We start from the raw sequence: 18431 nt of genomic DNA, 5'->3' as shown, positions 1-18431 counted from the left end.
TCCAGGCAGGCTTCAACAGAGTTTCCCTCCTCCAGGACTTATCTCAGGCGAAGAAGCCCAATCCAGCCACCCACAGCCTCAGCTGGTAGGATGGGAGAGGGGCTGGCAAGGTAGAGCCCACTGTTCTCACCTTCGCTTGAGAATGCCCAGCTCTCCACGGCTGGAGTTTCAGGTTTCAGACCTTACAAGGCATGGCGGGCTGTGCAAACCCAGTAAACGGGAGAAAGAGCTGCGCTTTCGGAATGGGGAATGCCACAGTTGCTACTGGGGAATCCAAAGCAGGAGTCACATTTATACTGCATGTGAAGACTTAATTTGCCCTCGATGTAGTTTGCTCAGTTTGTAAATAAACAGATATTTAAAAGAAAAAGACTGTAAAACAGCAATCCAGAGATCTCTAATAGGGTACCCCAGAGACCCCTGGATGGAAAGTTCCAGTCATGGATCCCCCCCACCCCACTACAACCCCGAACCACCACAGAAATCTCCCTGGGAATCTCCACACAGGCAGGAGCAATATGGGAGGACCCCAGCTCAGGGACCAGGATGGCTCCTTCAGCATCCTGCACAATCTCTCCCATCCAAAGGAGACTGAGCACTGGAGCACCATACAGGACAGTGAGGTATCTATAACAAGATTGATTTTAGTGGAATTCACTCTCAAATTTGCATTTGCTTAGAATTACAAGTGCTGGCCTCCAGTGGAGAATATGGAAGATTTGAACCCAGTCCAAGAATATAACAATCCACTATTGAGGAATCAAGTAATTCACATCCATGTCTGATTCAGGCCTTTATTTTTTAAAGGAATTCAGTGTGTCTAGAAGGGCAGCCACAGCTGTTTCTCAGCAAGAACTTTGAAGCTGGATAGATCTCTTCTCGCCACGTTCCCCCTTCATGTTCAGTCAGCTGGATCCTAGTCCTGAATATAGATTGATACATTATCCTTACTGAACGCTGCAGTCTGCTGTTGCTATTCATAAAGATTTATTTTTATTTGGAATAGATTTGCTGGCTTGCTTAATCCTGTAACCTCTCCGAGGCAGAACTGTAAGTAATAATAGGTATTAGGACCAAAGCGCAACAGAGCAAGGTTCAGAGTAGTGCATTTCTGATCGTCCTGGTGCGGGCGGCAGACCCTCAGTTCTCCGCCTCTAATCCTCGCTCCTCCTGGAATCTCCTCCTGCTGCTCCCCAGCCACGGTGCCCTTTCTCCAGCACTCTCTGGAAAGGGCATGCCACGCTTTCTGTCCTTTTTGTTCAAAGTGTTGCCGGGACTTTTGTGATGTAGAGTCAATGCGCAGGAGGTCAGGAGGTGATGTAACTCCAGGGAGCCATGCCCAGTTTATTCAGCGTTCCTTTCCCTTAGCCAATAACGTTTAGTCTGAAAAAGGCAACAAATCTTGGCGAATGGGAGAAAGGAGCAACACAAAGCAACACCCTTCCCATGCTCTGAATGGCTGGGTGAGATAAATGCCTTGCCTGACCCTTAGCGCCCACCGAATTATGTATGATCCAGGCAAGCAAAAGTGGGGGCATCAAAGCCGAAAGCCAGTGTGATGTCTTGCTTAGGGGGTTGGACTGGGACTCAGGAGTTCTGGGTCCTCACCCCCATCTGGCCATGAGTTCAAGGGGCCACTTGGAGAGTCACTATCATTCAGCATGGGTTGTCCTCTCAACAGGGTTGAGCTTCTTGGCGCTTGGTTGGATTGAAATGCAACCTTTAATGAATTAATCCGCAGGATCAATGGGTCCTTAGGCAGCATTATTCCTTCTTTCCACCCTTCACAAACCCACCCTTAAGCCCTTTCTAAGGGTGAAACCGAATGCATGAATGAAGATGAGGACTGGGCTGTTGTCCATAACCCTGATTCTCGTGTGTTGTGGGCAGAGAAGCTAGGTGTGTGCAGTGAGTATATGCACATGTACAGCCAAAGGGCATGCAAAGCTTGGGAAAGGCTCTCTCCCCTGCACAAATGTAGCTGAAGCATTTGGAAGGCTGTGTGGAAAAGGGACTATAAATCTAGGCTTGACATCTTCTTCAGGGGAGAGGAATATGGCCTTTTCATCCGGTTGGGTCCTATCCAGTGATGTCCTTCCCAGAGCAGAACCGACACCACTGGGGGATGGCATTTCCCCTCCTTTTCTGCCACTCGCTCCTCATGTAGTTAAAATCTGCTGCAGAGAATTGGGAGACCCTCTGGAGCAGCTGTGGGCCATGCGGAGGGCTGGGGAGGATGGAAAGGGAGATGATCCTTGTGTGCTAGCAACACTTCCGACTGAGCCCCTTAATTCCATTCCTGAGTGCAAAATGCAAAGCAATAAAGCTGACATGGCATGAGATGGGAAAAACAGGGAGAAGCGTAAGCTAATCAAATAAAATCTCCACTAATATGAATCCTATAACTGCAGTGATGTATTCAGTAAGGTGCACTTCATGCAAAAGCGCTGATCTACCTTTACTAGCCAACACACCAAGAATTCCTGACCTGACCAATCTTTACTTCCTTTGCAGGCCCTCCAGTGAATGTCAGCTGCAATATTTTTATCAACAGCTTTGGCTCTATTGCAGAAACTACTATGGTAAGTACAAATCAAATATATAACTTGCGCAAAGCATATGCAGATCATGAGGCAGCCATTCTTAGCTGCCGATATCATTTCCTTTCTTGTGCTAGAGAGGATAATTGATTCCCAGTTTCCATATTCCATTTTTCTCCCTTCTCAGTAGTGAGCAGAGAAAGGATGAGTCATGGTTTTCTGTTGGGAGCAGAGAAAGATGGAACTCTCTACCCAGTGGCAGGAGATTAATGCCATTCCCTTCCTGCTTTGGATCAGACTTTGGAAACTACTGGTTTGCAGCAATATTTTCCATGGCTGCTCAGCAGCTAAAAAGCTCATATTTCGGGTGCATTCAAGATAGCGGACCACCAACCCCTGTCATTTGCATCGTACTCAAGGTTACTTGGATGCCACTTGTTCATAAGTAGCTGTGCCAGGACACCAGCCTGGCAGGGACACAGTTGCTCAAGGAGTCATTATGGATTGCATCCACCAGTGTCCTCCACCAGCATGATGGATGCCACTTGCAAGCCCAATTCCTCCTTCCTGCCACCCGCCAAATATGCTCTGGGGAGAAGGGAAGTGGGGACTCCCATTGCCCAAGGGGAATGCCACTCATGTAATGATGGATGTACCCCTGTTATCACACCGGCAGCGGTGGAATCGTGTCCACACTGAAGGAGCGTATCCCATACTGTAGGTGATTTGAGATAAAAAGTGCTTTGTTACCCTCCTATTTCTTGCCATGGCAGAAAGGAAGCTGGAGATAAGCGTCAGTTTATCAGAGCCTTGAAGATGAGAGCTGCTGTTCTTGAAAGGAACTTTCCCAATTCAATACTGAATTTTTTAAAATTAAACTAAGATGTTTCTGCTTGGCAATGGTGGATATTAGTTTTACTCATAGCAAGCAATTAACTAAAACATGTTTGTGGCTAATTTGCTTTTCCTGCATACTGAAAATACTTAACTGGTTTCTTTGGAATGAGCAATTGCCTTTCACTGTCCTTTTGGAATTTCACATGGAAACCTAAAATTCTGGGTTTTGGGTTTTGGAACAGAAATAGGCAGCAGAGTCTAATGACTGATTGTACACTTTAGTTTGAGGATCACTGTAACAATACTACTTCCTTTGGGGTGGGGGTGGAATGTACATAGTTATTACAATTTCAGCTTTTATCTAGAAAGATCATTAAAGTGCCAGTATGGGGAATTTTAGTTCACACATAAAACATTAATGTTGACATTTAAAGGCACCAGGGGCAGTCTTTGCAGCACACAATCAGTCGCTATCATTATGTCAACATGCAAAGGTCTAATGAGTTCACAAACAGTTTGGGGCACAATCCGGTAGGAGCTGGGAGTATAAAAGCCATCAATAAGGCAAAGACATTATTAAGAAATAAGAAATCAGAGGAATTCTAGGAAGCAGATCTGGAGTTATCAAAATTATGGGAAGTAAAAGGGAAATTTAGAGTGCTGTTACAGAGCTGGTTGCCAAAGCTAGAAAGGATGGTAAGTAAAATACAGAGAGAATTGTTCATTTGGAAAGGGGTTCTCAGAAGCCAAGGCACTTTAAAGTCTAAATGCTGAAAGATCCCAATGTTGTGCCCTTGATCGATAAAGAAACCTAGACAGTGACTCTAAGGATCTTTGAGTCAATCTGTAGATTAGGTCCAATTTCCAGCAACCAGCAACATGGTAGTCATTCGCTCCTGCTATGGTCAACAGTAACAGACCCTTTCTCAGCTGCTTAACAATGTCCTCGGGTATGACAGCCATGACCAAAGCCGCTTTTAAAGATGCGACTAAGCGCGTGCCCATCATGCCTCTTCTTTTCATTATCCGGTGGCTCCCCTGCATTGCACCAGAGCAAGACAGCCATTGTGAAGCAACGTTTTTGTGTACGAATAAAGCCAAGCCATCGTCTCATTGTCTTTGCCCAGCTATTTATGTGAGGATTTTATCACTGGGGAAAGGCAGTGTCTGCCGGGGAAGCAGCAGGAGTGGCTGGCTAGTGCCGCTGGGCAAAAGGGAACCCCTGCCCGGACTGATAACCTTCAACAAGCCGCGTGGGGGCCAGGAGCACCCAGTCAGCACCATCCAAGCATGAAGTGGCTGGCTGGCTGGCTGGCTGGCTGGCTGGCTGGCTGGCTGGCTGGCTGGCTGACAGCCACCACTGCAAGGTGCCAAGATCAGGGAGAGCAGAAAGCCAGTCAAAAACTGGGCACTTGCACAGCAGTGAGTGAGAGACTTCGGGCTTCTTCCACTGTCTCAGTGTGGAAAGGTGACAGCTCCTCTTTGCTCTCTTTGCAGTGGTGGCTAGCGCCTTCACTAGCTACCTGCATGACTGGCCATTTGTGGTTGAAGGGTCAACTTTACCTTGTAGCACACAGGACACGCAGGAGGGACAAAATGCCCATCGGCCACAAATTCTGGTACCGACGTTCAGTGCTCAGTAGGATACCTTTGACGGACACCCATGTCTTCCCACATCTGCAGGAGGACTCTGTCAGCCACGCTCTCCAGATCTGTTGATGCCAAGGGGAGATGTGCATGGAGCACAGATCCATCCCCAGTCATACGCTGCAGACATAATGTCATTTCACCAGGCCACCCCAAAGGCAGTGCGTTCCAGCGAAGGCAGCTGACCCTTATAGCCGAGAACGACTGAGTGATAACTATCCAGAGATGAACCACCAAGTGGTGCCCATGAACGCAGGGATGAACTTTGTTGTAACCAAGACTAAAAGGGGCATTTTGACAAGCCTTTCATTGTCCTTGAGAAGTTCTGTTGTGTTTGTTTCATGCAATTTGTTTCAAATTTAGCCGAGGGATCTAGCCGGATAATACATTCACATTTAATGTTTAGTGCATTTTCTTGGTCACATGTGAATAGACAGATGCTTTCTGAAGTGCATTATCTCTCCGTCCTCTGAAAGCATTGCATCGGAGCAGCATGTATATCCATTGCTAGCACCTCCAGCTAAAACAGCAAATCAGCTTGGCCCTGCGTGCAGTGAGACAGATGCCCTTGCGAAAGCCTTGTTTTATTAGAGGGATTTTTATTTTTATTTGAGGTATTTTACATGGTAGACTCCCATGCCATGCTAATAAACACTTGCAGATATTTTCCACAGTGATAAATAGTATAAAAATCTATTCGAAATAATAAACCACAGAACTATGGTAAATTATTTTTAAATGTGATTTATTCATTTTGTGGAAATGCCCTAAGAGTAACTACAGACAAAAGTTCATCCACAAGGAAATGATATGATTTCTCATGGCATAATTTTAGAAACTCTTGGGCTGATTCTCAAGCAATGCTGGAAAAGTGATCTAAGAAACTAAAGCCATCACAGAGGGGAAGTTCTTCACAAGCTAGGCAGATGGATGAAAAGCCCTAGGTATCGTCATAGGCTCATTCTGCCTTGAATAGTAACACTTCTGAATCTTTTTGATCAGAACCAGGGCAACCAGTGTCTTGGGACCTTAGCAGAACGGATGAGGATGAGCCAATGACGTGAATCCATCCAAGAAAGAAGCAGGACTAGCTGGAGATCGCTGTTTCCTAGGAACAAGGGACAGGCTTCTCACTTGTGAACTTTGTCAGTCCTCCATCAACCAAGTATTGCTGGAGTCATAGAAATGTAGGAACAAAGTGAGTCAGAAGGGGTCTCCTGGGCCATCTAGTCTGACCCCCAGCTCCAGCCGACTCCACTCATGGAATCCCCAACATGTGGTTGTCCAATCTTTCCTTGAACGTCCTCACTGATGGGGCCTCCACCACCTCCCTTGGAAGCCCACTCCATCTCCTAGGGGTCCTAACCATCAGGAAGGACTTCTTGACAACCAATATGAAGCCTCGTTCCTTGAGCTTTGTCCCCCACATAACATCCCCTCACACCTATAAATCACTAAAAGATCCCCTTGAGTGTGCTCTGACCTTACAAATTCAGGAAGGACCTGTAGTATCTTCTTTCATTTTCAGCTCCTGCATCTGCTGAGACACTTTCTGGAAAATAAAGATTTGGCAACCATCACCTTTGCTTTTGCAAATTCACACATTCTGCATGTAGTTGTGCTGAAAATTATTTGAATATCGCAGCTAGTAGAAAATATCCCCCTTATGGAGATAGGGCAAAACATATAGCTCTAACTACCTCTGTTTACCAAGAACGCAGACCCCAGTTTCTGTTAAACGCTGTCCTGCTTTTGTCTTCATTTGCCCATTCATGCACCGGAGTTCTGCCCACTCGACGCATTCTTGATCAATCCCGTAAGAGGGCATGTATCACTGAACTTGCATGCATAAGCCAGCAGATGAATGCTCATAATCCCAAAATGGCAATGCACCCTTTCCCTTCCCTGCCACCGCTGAAAGGCTTGCCCTTTACCATCTACCAAATATTTCAGTCAGTCATAGTTAGTCATTGAGAAGTACAGCCGGCCACATGTGAAATTAACTATCCTATTCAGCAAGTCAAGGCAGGGTGTTTTGTTTAAAGTAAACTGCTGTGGTCAGTTTAACAGACATCAGGCAGACAAGAGTCTTCAGGCGAGGTGTAACCAGGACTGAAGAAGGTGTGCCTTGTGAGACCGGTTTTGATTTGGATGCACGGCTGCAGCTTTCCTTCTAAGCCCAATCAGCAGAGCAAGTCAGGGTGCCTCTAGCTGGCCTTCCATATTGTGCTATTTTTCACCTTCCTTAAGAAGAGATCCTGTGCCGAGCGTCACCAGTTAGGGGCCTTTGGTTAGGGAACTGGAGCTGAGCTGTTATACTGGCAGTGCCTCCATTTTGATATTCCTTTCCCAAGCTCATCCCTGCTTAGATTTAGAAAATGTAATGCGGCATTCCTTTCCAAGCCCCTCTTTATGATTTCATGTCGATGTGACAGTGATTTGCAGTGAACTGCTGTCTAATTGTCTGCACTTTATCATATATCATACAGCTGCTCTTCTGGCATTTTGCTAGATGCTTCCACTTTTGAAATGATTTTAGGGTACAATCCAGGGAATGTTTAGACAAAAAGAATTCCTACAACTCCCAGCATTCCCCAGCCAGCCAGACTCTTTTCTGTCTGAATATGCCCCAGACTGCACCCTGAGAATAGTTTTGTAAGGTGCTTTGCATCATAAAAAAAGGAGCAGCATAAAGCTTTTTTATTTTAATTAGAAAAGGCAATGATGGCAAGATGATGGTGGTGATTCTGATAGGCAAATGGCACTGAAATGTGGTTATTTAATCATATAATTATCTTATACTCATGCAAGCTGAACCTATTATGGTTTAGTCCATTGAGATCAAGGAAGCATGGAACTGCAGTGTGCATGGAGCTGTAGCTATGAAGCACTAAAACATCTTAGGCTTATTTGACAGAAGTTAATAAGAACACTCTAACGAGAGTCTCACTGGAACAAAAGGGACTTCACATCACTTCGTTTCCTGCAGAGGGAATGAGCCATGACTCATGACTAACTTGATTAATCGAGTCTTTTACGTGTTATAGTTAAATAGATGGATTGTTTGTTGACTTGCTTGTTTGTGAAGTTATCCTTCCTTCAAGGGATTCAAGGTGGCTTTTAAGGTCTTCCTCCTCAAGGTGAATTAGGAGGAGAAAAAGAGAGTGACTGGCCCAAGATCACCCAAGCTGTTCAGAACACCCGATCGGTTGAACACAGATATGAACCCAGGTCCCTTTGGTCACCACTGTCCATGACATCTGGTTTGTGAAAGCTTTCCTTGTCCACAGATTATATTTTAGGGATCTTGTTCAGTAATCTATGAGTTTTCAATGTATGTGCCTTGTGTTGGATAATCTAGAAAGGTCAAGGGTTTTGTTAGCATACACCCATCCCTTGCTTGCGCACCTCCCTGCCTGAGCAGGGAAGTTCCCTCAAGTCAGGTGAAGAAAAAAAGGGGCCTAAGTACCTTTGACATTCATGCTATGGCCCTGGCCCCGGCCCCTTTCTCAGTTGTGGGTTTCATGCATTCTGTGGCAGCCATGTCTCATGTGGATCTGCATGAACACACTGATCTGACTGGTCTTAACTTTATCTGGTGGTTTACTTCAGAAAGGAAGAAAATTATCAGGTTGGGGGAAAGGGCCTGGCACCATCATGGAAGCTTAGCATGGAGATACTGCTGGGATGGTGACCTGACAGGAATGCCCTGTCCTTGGAGGCGCATGGTGCAGCTGGTCCTAGAAGGTGTTGCTTTTGAAATGCTGCCTGTTCGACTGCCTGTCTGCTCATCGCTGTAATCAGGAGATGACTGAGCTGGTCAGCATTACCATGCCTAGAGCCTCTCTGCTCCTGATGGAGCTGAAGAGATTCTTGTTTACAGAGAATCCAGGAATGATGAAATGGAATGACCGCTAGAGCAATGGTGGTAAAAATCATGCACCATGACAAATTCAAGCCAACTCAGGTTGGAACTCATTTTAAAGATTATTCTGCACTCCTGATATTCATCACATACATGAGGTGTTGTCCAGAGGAGCTGCTCAGAGTATCCCCTTATGGCCAGCCCAGCTGAGGAACTAGCAGAACCCTTGGTCGCCTGCGGTGGCCACTCTGCAGAGCACCTCATACTTGCATCTGTGCTGTTTCTCTATCGGTAATGACTCTAAAGGTCCTGTCGTTCCCTCTTGCCCTTTTCTTGTGGGCAGTTTTCAGTCTGGGAAACACGAGCATGTGGGCAGAATTCTCGGAGAGGCAAGGTGAGCCCAAACCCTTGTGTTCACGACCCTTTCCCTTCCTGGCTGATTAAGGCTGCCAAAGGAGGACTGGCATCTTTGGTGGTGGCATGTTCTCAATGCTTCTTTCAGGGATGCACATCCCCTACACGTCTGGATAAAGCTGTTGTTAAACCCATACATATATTTTAATCCCTCTCTGGATTGTGCCAAGCGGAATAAGTATTGTCAGTCTCCAGTTAGTCATTTCTGGGCAAGGTATAGAGTCTGTAATGATATCTCAGCTCCAGGTTTTCCTGGAGGAGGCTGATTATCTGGATCCTTAGCTCTCTGGCTTTCTGCCTAGTGTCCTGGTTTCTAGGAATGTGTGGCCCAGGCTGGAAGATTGACAAAGGTAGTGTGACCTTGTTAAGTCTAGGCCTTTCAGCAGCTTTCAGTATCATCAACCATGGTATCATTCTCTGGGCTGGAGCTAAGAGGTGCTGTGTTTTGCTTGCTCAAGCCTTTCCTAGAGGAGACGGCTGAGAAGATGTCTCTGTGAGACTGTTTCATCACATGGCATTTGCTGTAAGGCGGCTACAGGATTCCATCTTGACTCACATACTCTCCAACATTTCAACAAAACTTCTGGGTGATGCTGTCCGTATATTTGAAAATATCAGTATGCCAAGGACATTGAGTTCTCTCCCTCATTTTCTGCTGAGTACAGGCAGCTCCTGAACTTGGTCTGAGTCAGAGAGGGACCAGATAAACAAACTGAAGCTTACCCATGACATGATAGAAGCACTGCTGGTGGAGGTTCCACAGATCCAGCAAATCTGTGGAATGCCACCAAAGAATCAGATTCAGGCATCATGAATACTCCTAGATGCCTGATTACTGGCAACAGGAGGCTAGCATGCCTTTTGGTGGTTTTGTCTGATGTGCCAGCTAGGTCCCTTCTTGGTGAAGCTGGGTCTCCTTGTCGCCATTATCCTCACAACATGATGTATGCGATTATTACAACATATTGCACATAGTGCTGCCTTTCAAAAGCACTCAGAAACTTCAGTTCATTCAGACTGCAGCAGCCAGCTTCTTGTGTGGGGAAATGCATCCTTCAGCGTTGTGTTTCAGCTTGTTGCCAGTCTGCTTCCAGGCCCAATTCAAACTGGTGGCCTTAAATGTCAAAGCTCTGATCTGCCTAGAACCGGGATACCTCAAGTTCCACCCACCCCTTTCTTTGCAAATCTGTTCAGGTTCTTTGCTGAACCATCAAGGCCCAAGTTCTTCACTCTGAAGTCAGTTGGTAGGAACACAAGAGAGCACCATTTCAACAGCTCCCGGGTTGTTCAACATCCTCTCCAAGGAGGAGATAGCATGTCTGGTTGATTTTTTGAAGAATGCCAAAGCTGTGCTTTTGTAAACTTTCAGTAAGGATGAGTGAGAATTTAATGGCAGTCTGATCGTTTGATTTTCCAAAATCCACAAAGCTCTCCATATTCAGGGCAGGAAAAAACCTGAGATGTAAAGAAATGAATGTGAGAAAATTGAAAGAGATGGATTTGTCCATTCATGTTCAGGGCTTTGAATGAATTTGCTCTTGAAAGTTAGCTTGTGTAGTCAACCACATCAGTGCAAATTTAAGATTACTTCTTCTTCTTCTTCTTCTTCTTCTTCTTCTTCTTCTTCTTCTTCTTCTTCTTCTTCCTCCTCCTCCTCCTCCTCCTCCTCCTCCTCCTCCTCCTCCTCCTCCTCAACACACTGTTCATCTTTAAACAACTGCATGGCAGGCAGGAATTCCATGGCCGTCTCTGAACTGTGCCTATTGGCATTGGCTGGTGCAGATGAACAGAAATTTTGTTTGAGTTCATTCAGAAATGTACCAAACTTTGCAAATGTATAGGATGGAAAGAACTACATTTTTTTAAAAATGTATGTAGATGAAAGCAAATTTCATATTTGCCTATTCCTAATTTTTGGCTGGTGGAGTGGTCTTTTTAGCAACTAGAACTATTGCTTTGGGCTACATCAAAATAATTTATTTAATTTATTTATTAAAAACTTTTATACCCCATCCTATACATAAAAGTCTTAGGACAGTCCAACAACAAAGGCACAGCATAATATCTATGATAAAGGCCCAATTAAATAATAACAAGAACAATGTTTCTATAATATTGTTGTTTATTATTATTTCAATAGATTAAATATGCAATGGGAAGAAGCCACATGAAATTATACATAATAAGCAGACTTTAAAGAGGTAATCTCTTCTGAGCACTTCAGAGTCAGAAACAAGAGGTACAAAAGTGAGTTTTAAATTAAAGAACAACAGCTGGCATTTGGAATCCTCATTCTGTATGCCCTTTTGTATCTATATGATCTATATGTAATTTAATCTATTTAAAGGACTTCATTTGCTATCATCTCCCTTTAAAAGGTTAGACCAAAGGTAATCTTACAGGTAACTGCACCCACAGCAACACTAGAGATCCAGATAAAGGGCACAAGAAACCAGAGGCTGGAAATGTCTTAACTGAAAGTAAATGTTCTGGGTAATCTGGACTCGAACTCCGAAATCAAATAATAAACAGCATTCTGGTCAACCCACTTCTCTACACAACACGAAATCCCATAGGCACAATGCTCACCTTGTTTCGCTTTTCCTTGGAAGGAAGTCATTGGAGCCTGCTTTACATTTTGTGTTGATTACTGGTTAAATAATATACTGGTTAAATACATTTGTAAATGCGTTGATTGTTGATGTAGAGGCAGCTAGCAGCCCAAAACACTGTCTGCTTGATCATGATCTCTTGTAGCCCGTATGTTTTCCAGTTTCTCTAAACAGTGGTCATTGCTTTCTCAACATTCAGATACCTTGATCAACTCCTTCCTATCTGGACTGCAGGGAAGGCACCCCCCTTTTCCAAAGGTCTCTCCCTTCTAAAGGTGTCTGCGGCTATTTCCTAATTGCTGAGGGCCACCCACTGAACAAAGGACACACTAGGCAACTTTGCCAGGCTTGTTAAGGCAGCCTCCAACAGCTCACTTGGGTCCATTAACCCTTTCCTGTACAAACCCAATCCCACAACACTAGGTAACTATTTGTTCATTACTTTCTAGCCATAAAGCTTGGCAAAGAAGTAGAAAGTGGAAAGAAATATATCAGAACTTGCAGAACGAAAAGCAAGCCAGCCATACATCTGAGGACAGAACCAGTTCTGAAGAAACACAGGATTCCCCCATTCCCAGCAGGGGCTGCTTAATATTACCCTTCTTTAACCTTCATTGCTTCTTCTAAGCCGATGCCATCACGTTGTTCTTTCATTTTTTTCTCACAGCCATGTTCCAAAATCTGAATAGGTTAAGCTAGAATAAGCTAAACTGAATAAGCTAAACTGGAGAATAAGCCAGGCAGAACCAGGGGAAGAATCTACAGGAGAAGAACCAGCAGATGCAGGAGAATTAGGCCCACCTCTGCTCCCCATAAATATCCCCACCATCACCATATCCCCACTACAACAGCAAATATGGGTTTGCCAAGACTATCTTGTGTGTCTCAGGACGGAAGTGGATCCACTTCAAAGATATAAGATATAAGTCATAGTGACATACTTATCATTGGTTGGCTGCAGCTCTGCAAAGTGGAGCTAAACCCACATTGCATAAGGGATGGAATAGGACTCCTACTTTTCCCTAAGAATGTTGATTGATGAGTTCTGTAGTGTGATCCAGCTAAGACTGCACATATCTACCACACATACACAATTCCTCATATAACAAAGAGTGAATACAAAAATTATGCACATGCTCACACGTACATATCCAATTTCATTAAGCCATAAATGAACATGCATATTTTTCAGACACCAAAGCACATTGAAGGAGTATCAGTAAAATCCCATTTCAGCTATGTTAAGTCTTTAGAATTTCATTTTTACAAAGTTGGATCTTTATCAAGTCCCTAAGGAAGAGGAGAGTAGCGTTCTTGGGAGGAAAGCTTTTCTCTTTGTTGTTCTGATTGAGGTTGCAAGGTTGACGTTCCCCTGTTCTTTTGGGGACAACAGAATTTCTCAAGTCATTCACAGTGTCAGCAGAACATCAAATACTCCTTTATCCCAAGGGTAGACAAATTGAATGATGAATTGGTTTGGTATTGTGTGCCACATTTTGGGACAAGATTGATAGATCAGGATGTTGGTGCCTGAAGCAGACAATCAAAATGTTTCTTCCCTCCCTGGTGGTTAACAACAAAAACAACAACCTAAATAGTTTCCAGGTTGTTGCTTTTTAAATGAACTCCCTGCATCTGCAACCTAAGCTGGGCCATATTCCGCCTGCCTAATGGTAGGGCCAGCAATGAAAAGGTGATGGGTCTGAAATAGCTGAAAACGCAGTGCTGTGCTGTGCATGCCTGAGGTATGTCCAGGTAAGTCTGGCAGGATATACCAGCAAGTGTAAGTGCACAGGTTGGCAGCCCTTTTTCCACTCCCAACACTAACAGTGGCATCTGAGCCTCACACTCGCAAAAGTTGCCTTTGTGTCACATGTGAGATCTGTTTGTTTCTTTATTCGAGTTATACCTTTTTCCTTTTAAAAAACACAAAGTGGTTTACACCATTCTGCTCCTCCTGCGCTCAGTCTTATTCCCACAACAACCACCCTGTGAAGTAGTTGGACTGAGCGCCTGTGACTGGCCCAAAGCCGCTCGGCTGGCTCTGTGACTCAGCCGGGACCCAGATCAACTCAGTCCCAGGCCCATGCTCTTACCCACTACACCAGACCATTATTGTAGGACAACATGCCAAAGAGAAATCAAAACAAGAGGCGGTAACATCATGTACACCGCCATTAGAAGCAATGTAAGCACAAACCCATTTCAGTCATGTGCGTGACAACAGCTCACACTTTGGAATCCTCACAGCCTCCCTTTTTGAAAGTAAGTAGCATCTTCTTTCTTCAGTCCCCGCCTCTTAAGCAAGCGGCTCCAACCTCCATCTATTCTGAGAGTCTTGAGTTCCCCGAGCTGTGCTTTCCTCACCAAACCAGGCTTGTGTGCTGTTTCATCATGCAAAGCAATAGTCTGAGCAGCTCCCACTGGAATCTTTCTCCTGCATCGATTTATTGCATGTCTTACATGAAACAGGCCCAGGAACAGGGTTGACCTGTTGGTGTTCTGCCGGTTTGCAGCTGAATAAGCAAAAAAGTCCTTTGCTTTCTGCCTGTTAGGCCAATTACATTGATTTTCACTGACTGCAGCCATCACTGATTTTCACAAACAAAAAGGGGAGCAAATCAATGCTTTTGATTTGCTCAGGTAGCTGCTGTCTGAAAAGATCTCGTTCTCCTTTCATTTTCAAATCCTTCCAGTTTCATTGCCTGTGTCTTTGTTCCCTGACTTCAGACTTGCGTGTCTGGTTAGTTGTGCATAGGCCAATCCCATTATTAGCTGTCTTCAGCTATTCAACAGTTTCCTAAAGATATCTTACCTTGGGGAGAAAGAAATGGGTAATTAACCAGAGCGTGTGAAGGTGACTTCTTACAACCCAGCCAGCCTCACAGAGAGGAGAGAATAACATTCTATTCATGCCTCTTAGAAGCTTATTTTCAAGTTCAGATGGAGATGAGGAGGAGCCAGCAGGAAGAAGTAATGTGGCGCCTTAAGTACTGCAAAAGGGCCAGGATGGAGTGGGGATCTTATCAAGCAGACAAATTCTGAACTTCTATTGGTAATACTATCCACACGGAGAATTAATATCATGGTATCTGCAAAGTGAGTTTCCATATGCATCTCCACACATGCCTTGCATACTGCAATATTCTGCTCTATGTTCATGCGTTTGGCCTTCTTGGCTCTATGAAAAGGCTGCTATGGCTTCAGAGGTGGTCCATGAGAGGCATGGGTGGCACTTCATGGCCACAGCTGGCATGCTGAAGTGAAGAGCCTGTCTCCGTCCCCTTCCTTCAGCTCCCCTTGCACTGCTGCAGGCTGTGCAGAAGGGAGACTAAAAGAGGCAGCTGCTTGGATGAGCGCTCTCGCAGCCAGGGACTAAGGACGATGCCAGAAAGCCCATCACAAACGCGGGGCAGGAGTTGTTCTGAAGAGCACAGGGAAAAAAGGACCCACTTCTAGGCAGGTGTGCAAGGTGAAGCTGAGGGGATTGGCCTATTTGATTGAGAGCGAGCACCAGCAATAGGTACCAGATGAATTCCCGGCACCCACATCCCTTAGCTCAGCTGCAACATTTATTTGAGATGCTTCTGGTGCAATATTATTTGGGCAGAGAAACCTCTAAAATTCTGGGAGGCTTAGGACTTCTTTGCACATAGATTAAGCCCTCACTATATCTTCTTCCACTAGATAATTTCAACATGAGGTCTTGAACATCGGTACTCACCACGGGGCCTTCTTAACATGGGTGTTCTATAAACCAAGTTGTGCAAAATCTATAATGATGCAGCCCCAGTGCAGAACTGGATTTTGGGTACCATGATTAGCATCCCAAGAATCTCAGCTTTGTTTTTGTTTTTGCTTTTGCTTTCATTTTCATTTTTGTTTTTTTAAGCTTCTGTACTTTCAGATTATTGATGTAGTCTTAAAAACATACTGCTCTTTTATTTTAGCTTATGTAACACCATCATGGAGCTTAACAAATAAGGACAGACCACTAGACCAGCTTCCCCTATTCCGATTGGCAGTGTCTCACTTTCTTATCATCTACTACCTGATCACTAAAAAAAATGTCAGTGTTTGAACTTGGGAACTTCCTCATGCAAAGCAACTGCCCTCTAGAGGCTATGGTCTCTACTTTGGCTCAGGTCCCAAAGCTGGGAATCAGCACAGCTCCTTGAGAATTGGAATCATATGTAACCTCTGTTCTCAAGGAACTGGGTCCTACAGTGCCTGAACTTGACTCAAAGAGCAGGAACTGCAGCCATGGGCTGAGAGCACCCACTTGGCCTGCAGAAGCTCCCCGATACAAGAATTACGGGCTGGTCTAACTGGCAACCTGGCTGCCATAAGCCAGATCATCGCCATTGCTGGACCTATTGCTGTGTTTTCCACTGACTGTATTTCTACTTTGTTTGCTTCATATTATGCTTTCAAAATAGTGCTATTTCAACAGTGGCACTGTTTTAGAAGTGATGCAGCAAGGGCTGGCCCACGGAGCCAACATCCAGGGCTCCATACCCCAGGGAGACCCCAGACGGCTCTTAAGAGAGGGGCAGGGGATGGCAAGTTGGCCTAGCGTCAGCGCAAGGGCTGGCATAGACCTCCTGGGGCCCACAAGGAAAGCGTTTGCCAAGGTATCTTGCTTTCGTCTTAGTCTTCTTTAACATTTTATAATCCGGGGGCAACTGACCAGGCATGCACATGGTTTAAGGTGCTCATTTTATTACACTTCTTATTTTAAAATAAAAAGTAATAATTTTAAAAAGAGAGCGTTGGCGAGGGGATGGTATAGAAATTGATCAAATAAATAAACATCATCATTTTCTGCTAGAAAAATGGAGCTTATTCACAAGTGAATCTGCTGGTCATCAGGACAGCAAAAGCAAATGCCATTTGCTATGATGTAACTGAATTTAAAATATGAAAATATGCATTTATTTATTTATTTATTTATTATCTTCCTAGCCTGTCTTTTTTTTTTTTTACTACAAGGCAACTTACATAATTCCCATCTCCATTTTATCCAGACAACAACCCTGTGAGGTATGGTAGGCTGAAAGTCAGTGACTGGTCCAAGGTCGCCCACTGAATTCCATGGGCACGTGTGTACTAAATGCTAGGAACTCTAAAAAGCCTTGGAAAACAAAACAACCCTGTTCTGTTACTAAAAAGACCACCATGTAGTTGGTAGGCAATTTATTTATCTGAAACAAACACAAATACTTTTCAAAACCGATCCATCAAAAAGCATGCTTCCATAATCCAGGCTAGAAGTTACCAAGGCATGCATCATAGTAGCCAAAACCCCAATTATAGCTAAATGGTAAGGGCAAAGGATACTGGGCATAAATGTATTCTACAAACTATCTGGCACCAACTCTCATGCCCTCTGTGCAACACCCATCTGGTGCCAGGGTTTCGCGCATGTCATGCATTTCCAGATGAGTTCCGGGACACCCCTCTGTGGAGCAGCCTTGAAGCACTCTCATCCCGTGTCCCTACACTTCTCAAGCTGAGCTTAGGTACCCCCGAAGAGCGCGCAGCTCCGAGGCCAAAGGAGGGCTGCTGGCTTGCAGGAAGGCGTGAGGGATCAGCATCCCTGCCCACAGTGGTGGGTTACATAGCAAAGAGCAGGCTTCCATGGGCTCCTGCATGCACCTTCAGTCCAGTCTCTAGTTCCAGCTCTTTGCACCAGGTCATCCCAAGTAAGAAAAGCAGTAAATACAAACCATAAAACCTAATCCTCATGATTAATTTGGTCAAGGGCAGTGAGAATGGTTCAGAACAGGCCATTGCTCCAGCACATCACAAATGCAAATGAAGGAAGGGACGCTGCACTTTTATTGCTTCCTTTGTTTCTCAGAGGCCACCTGCTTCCCTTCTCGCAAAGTCGAAGGAGAAGGGGACAGATGGCAGAGGGACGCCATGGGTCACACAAAGGGAACCCCACTGCCCCAGCCCCTGGCATTGTCCTGGGAAAGGAACTGGCTTGGCCCAGACGGGAGTTCCACGGGGGAGCTGTTACACACGAGGCTGTGAAGCAGGAGTCACTCCCCGCAGAGCTAGTGAGACGTGCCCCAGTTGAATCACAGGGCACGCAAGCCCATACATTCTGGAGCACTGTCCTCTCTTGCAGCTGAATGGAAGAGCCCGACACACCAGAGGTCTGGCTGATTGTCATTGCTGGGGTTAGGGGGCAGCCCACTGTGGCTGCGGACCCGAATCTTCCTTGTAGATTCCCACATCTCAGGGAGGCCATCTGCATGCCACCCTGTTCTCCAGGTCATTTGCCGAAATGGACAGGGCCCCCAATCATCTCTGTTGTAGCTGAACCCCTGGATAAGTGGCGGTGGGGGGGATTCAGACATGCTCCCTCTGGTTGCCCTTGATTGAATCTTTCAGCTTGAGGGTTGCTTTTTCTTTTTCCTGTAATCAAATGCTCTCCTCTAGCCTGTCCATATCTCCCTTTTTTACAAATAGGATGGTCCTAAGCAGACAGAGTTCTTTAAACACACA

At 45.1% G+C, this 18431-nt stretch overlaps 1 protein-coding gene across 1 annotated transcript in view; it reads left to right on the top strand.

The window, feature by feature from the left end:
- The window catches only part of GLRA1 (glycine receptor alpha 1), an 87658-nt gene that overhangs the window by 53460 nt on the left and 15767 nt on the right, over positions 1-18431 (top strand). Inside the window, exon 3 of the mRNA XM_044454415.1 lies at positions 2515-2582. Coding sequence (XP_044310350.1) covers positions 2515-2582 — 68 coding nt within the window. The remainder of the gene's footprint in view (positions 1-2514; positions 2583-18431) is intronic.

The sequence above is a fragment of the Varanus komodoensis genome, unplaced genomic scaffold (genome assembly GCF_004798865.1).
Source record: "Varanus komodoensis strain SLA01 unplaced genomic scaffold, ASM479886v1 scaffold7_3, whole genome shotgun sequence".
In the NCBI taxonomy this organism is placed as follows: domain Eukaryota; kingdom Metazoa; phylum Chordata; class Lepidosauria; order Squamata; family Varanidae; genus Varanus; species Varanus komodoensis.
The sequence above is the reverse complement of the archived record's forward strand: the minus strand, read 5'-3'. Positions and strand labels throughout refer to the sequence as shown.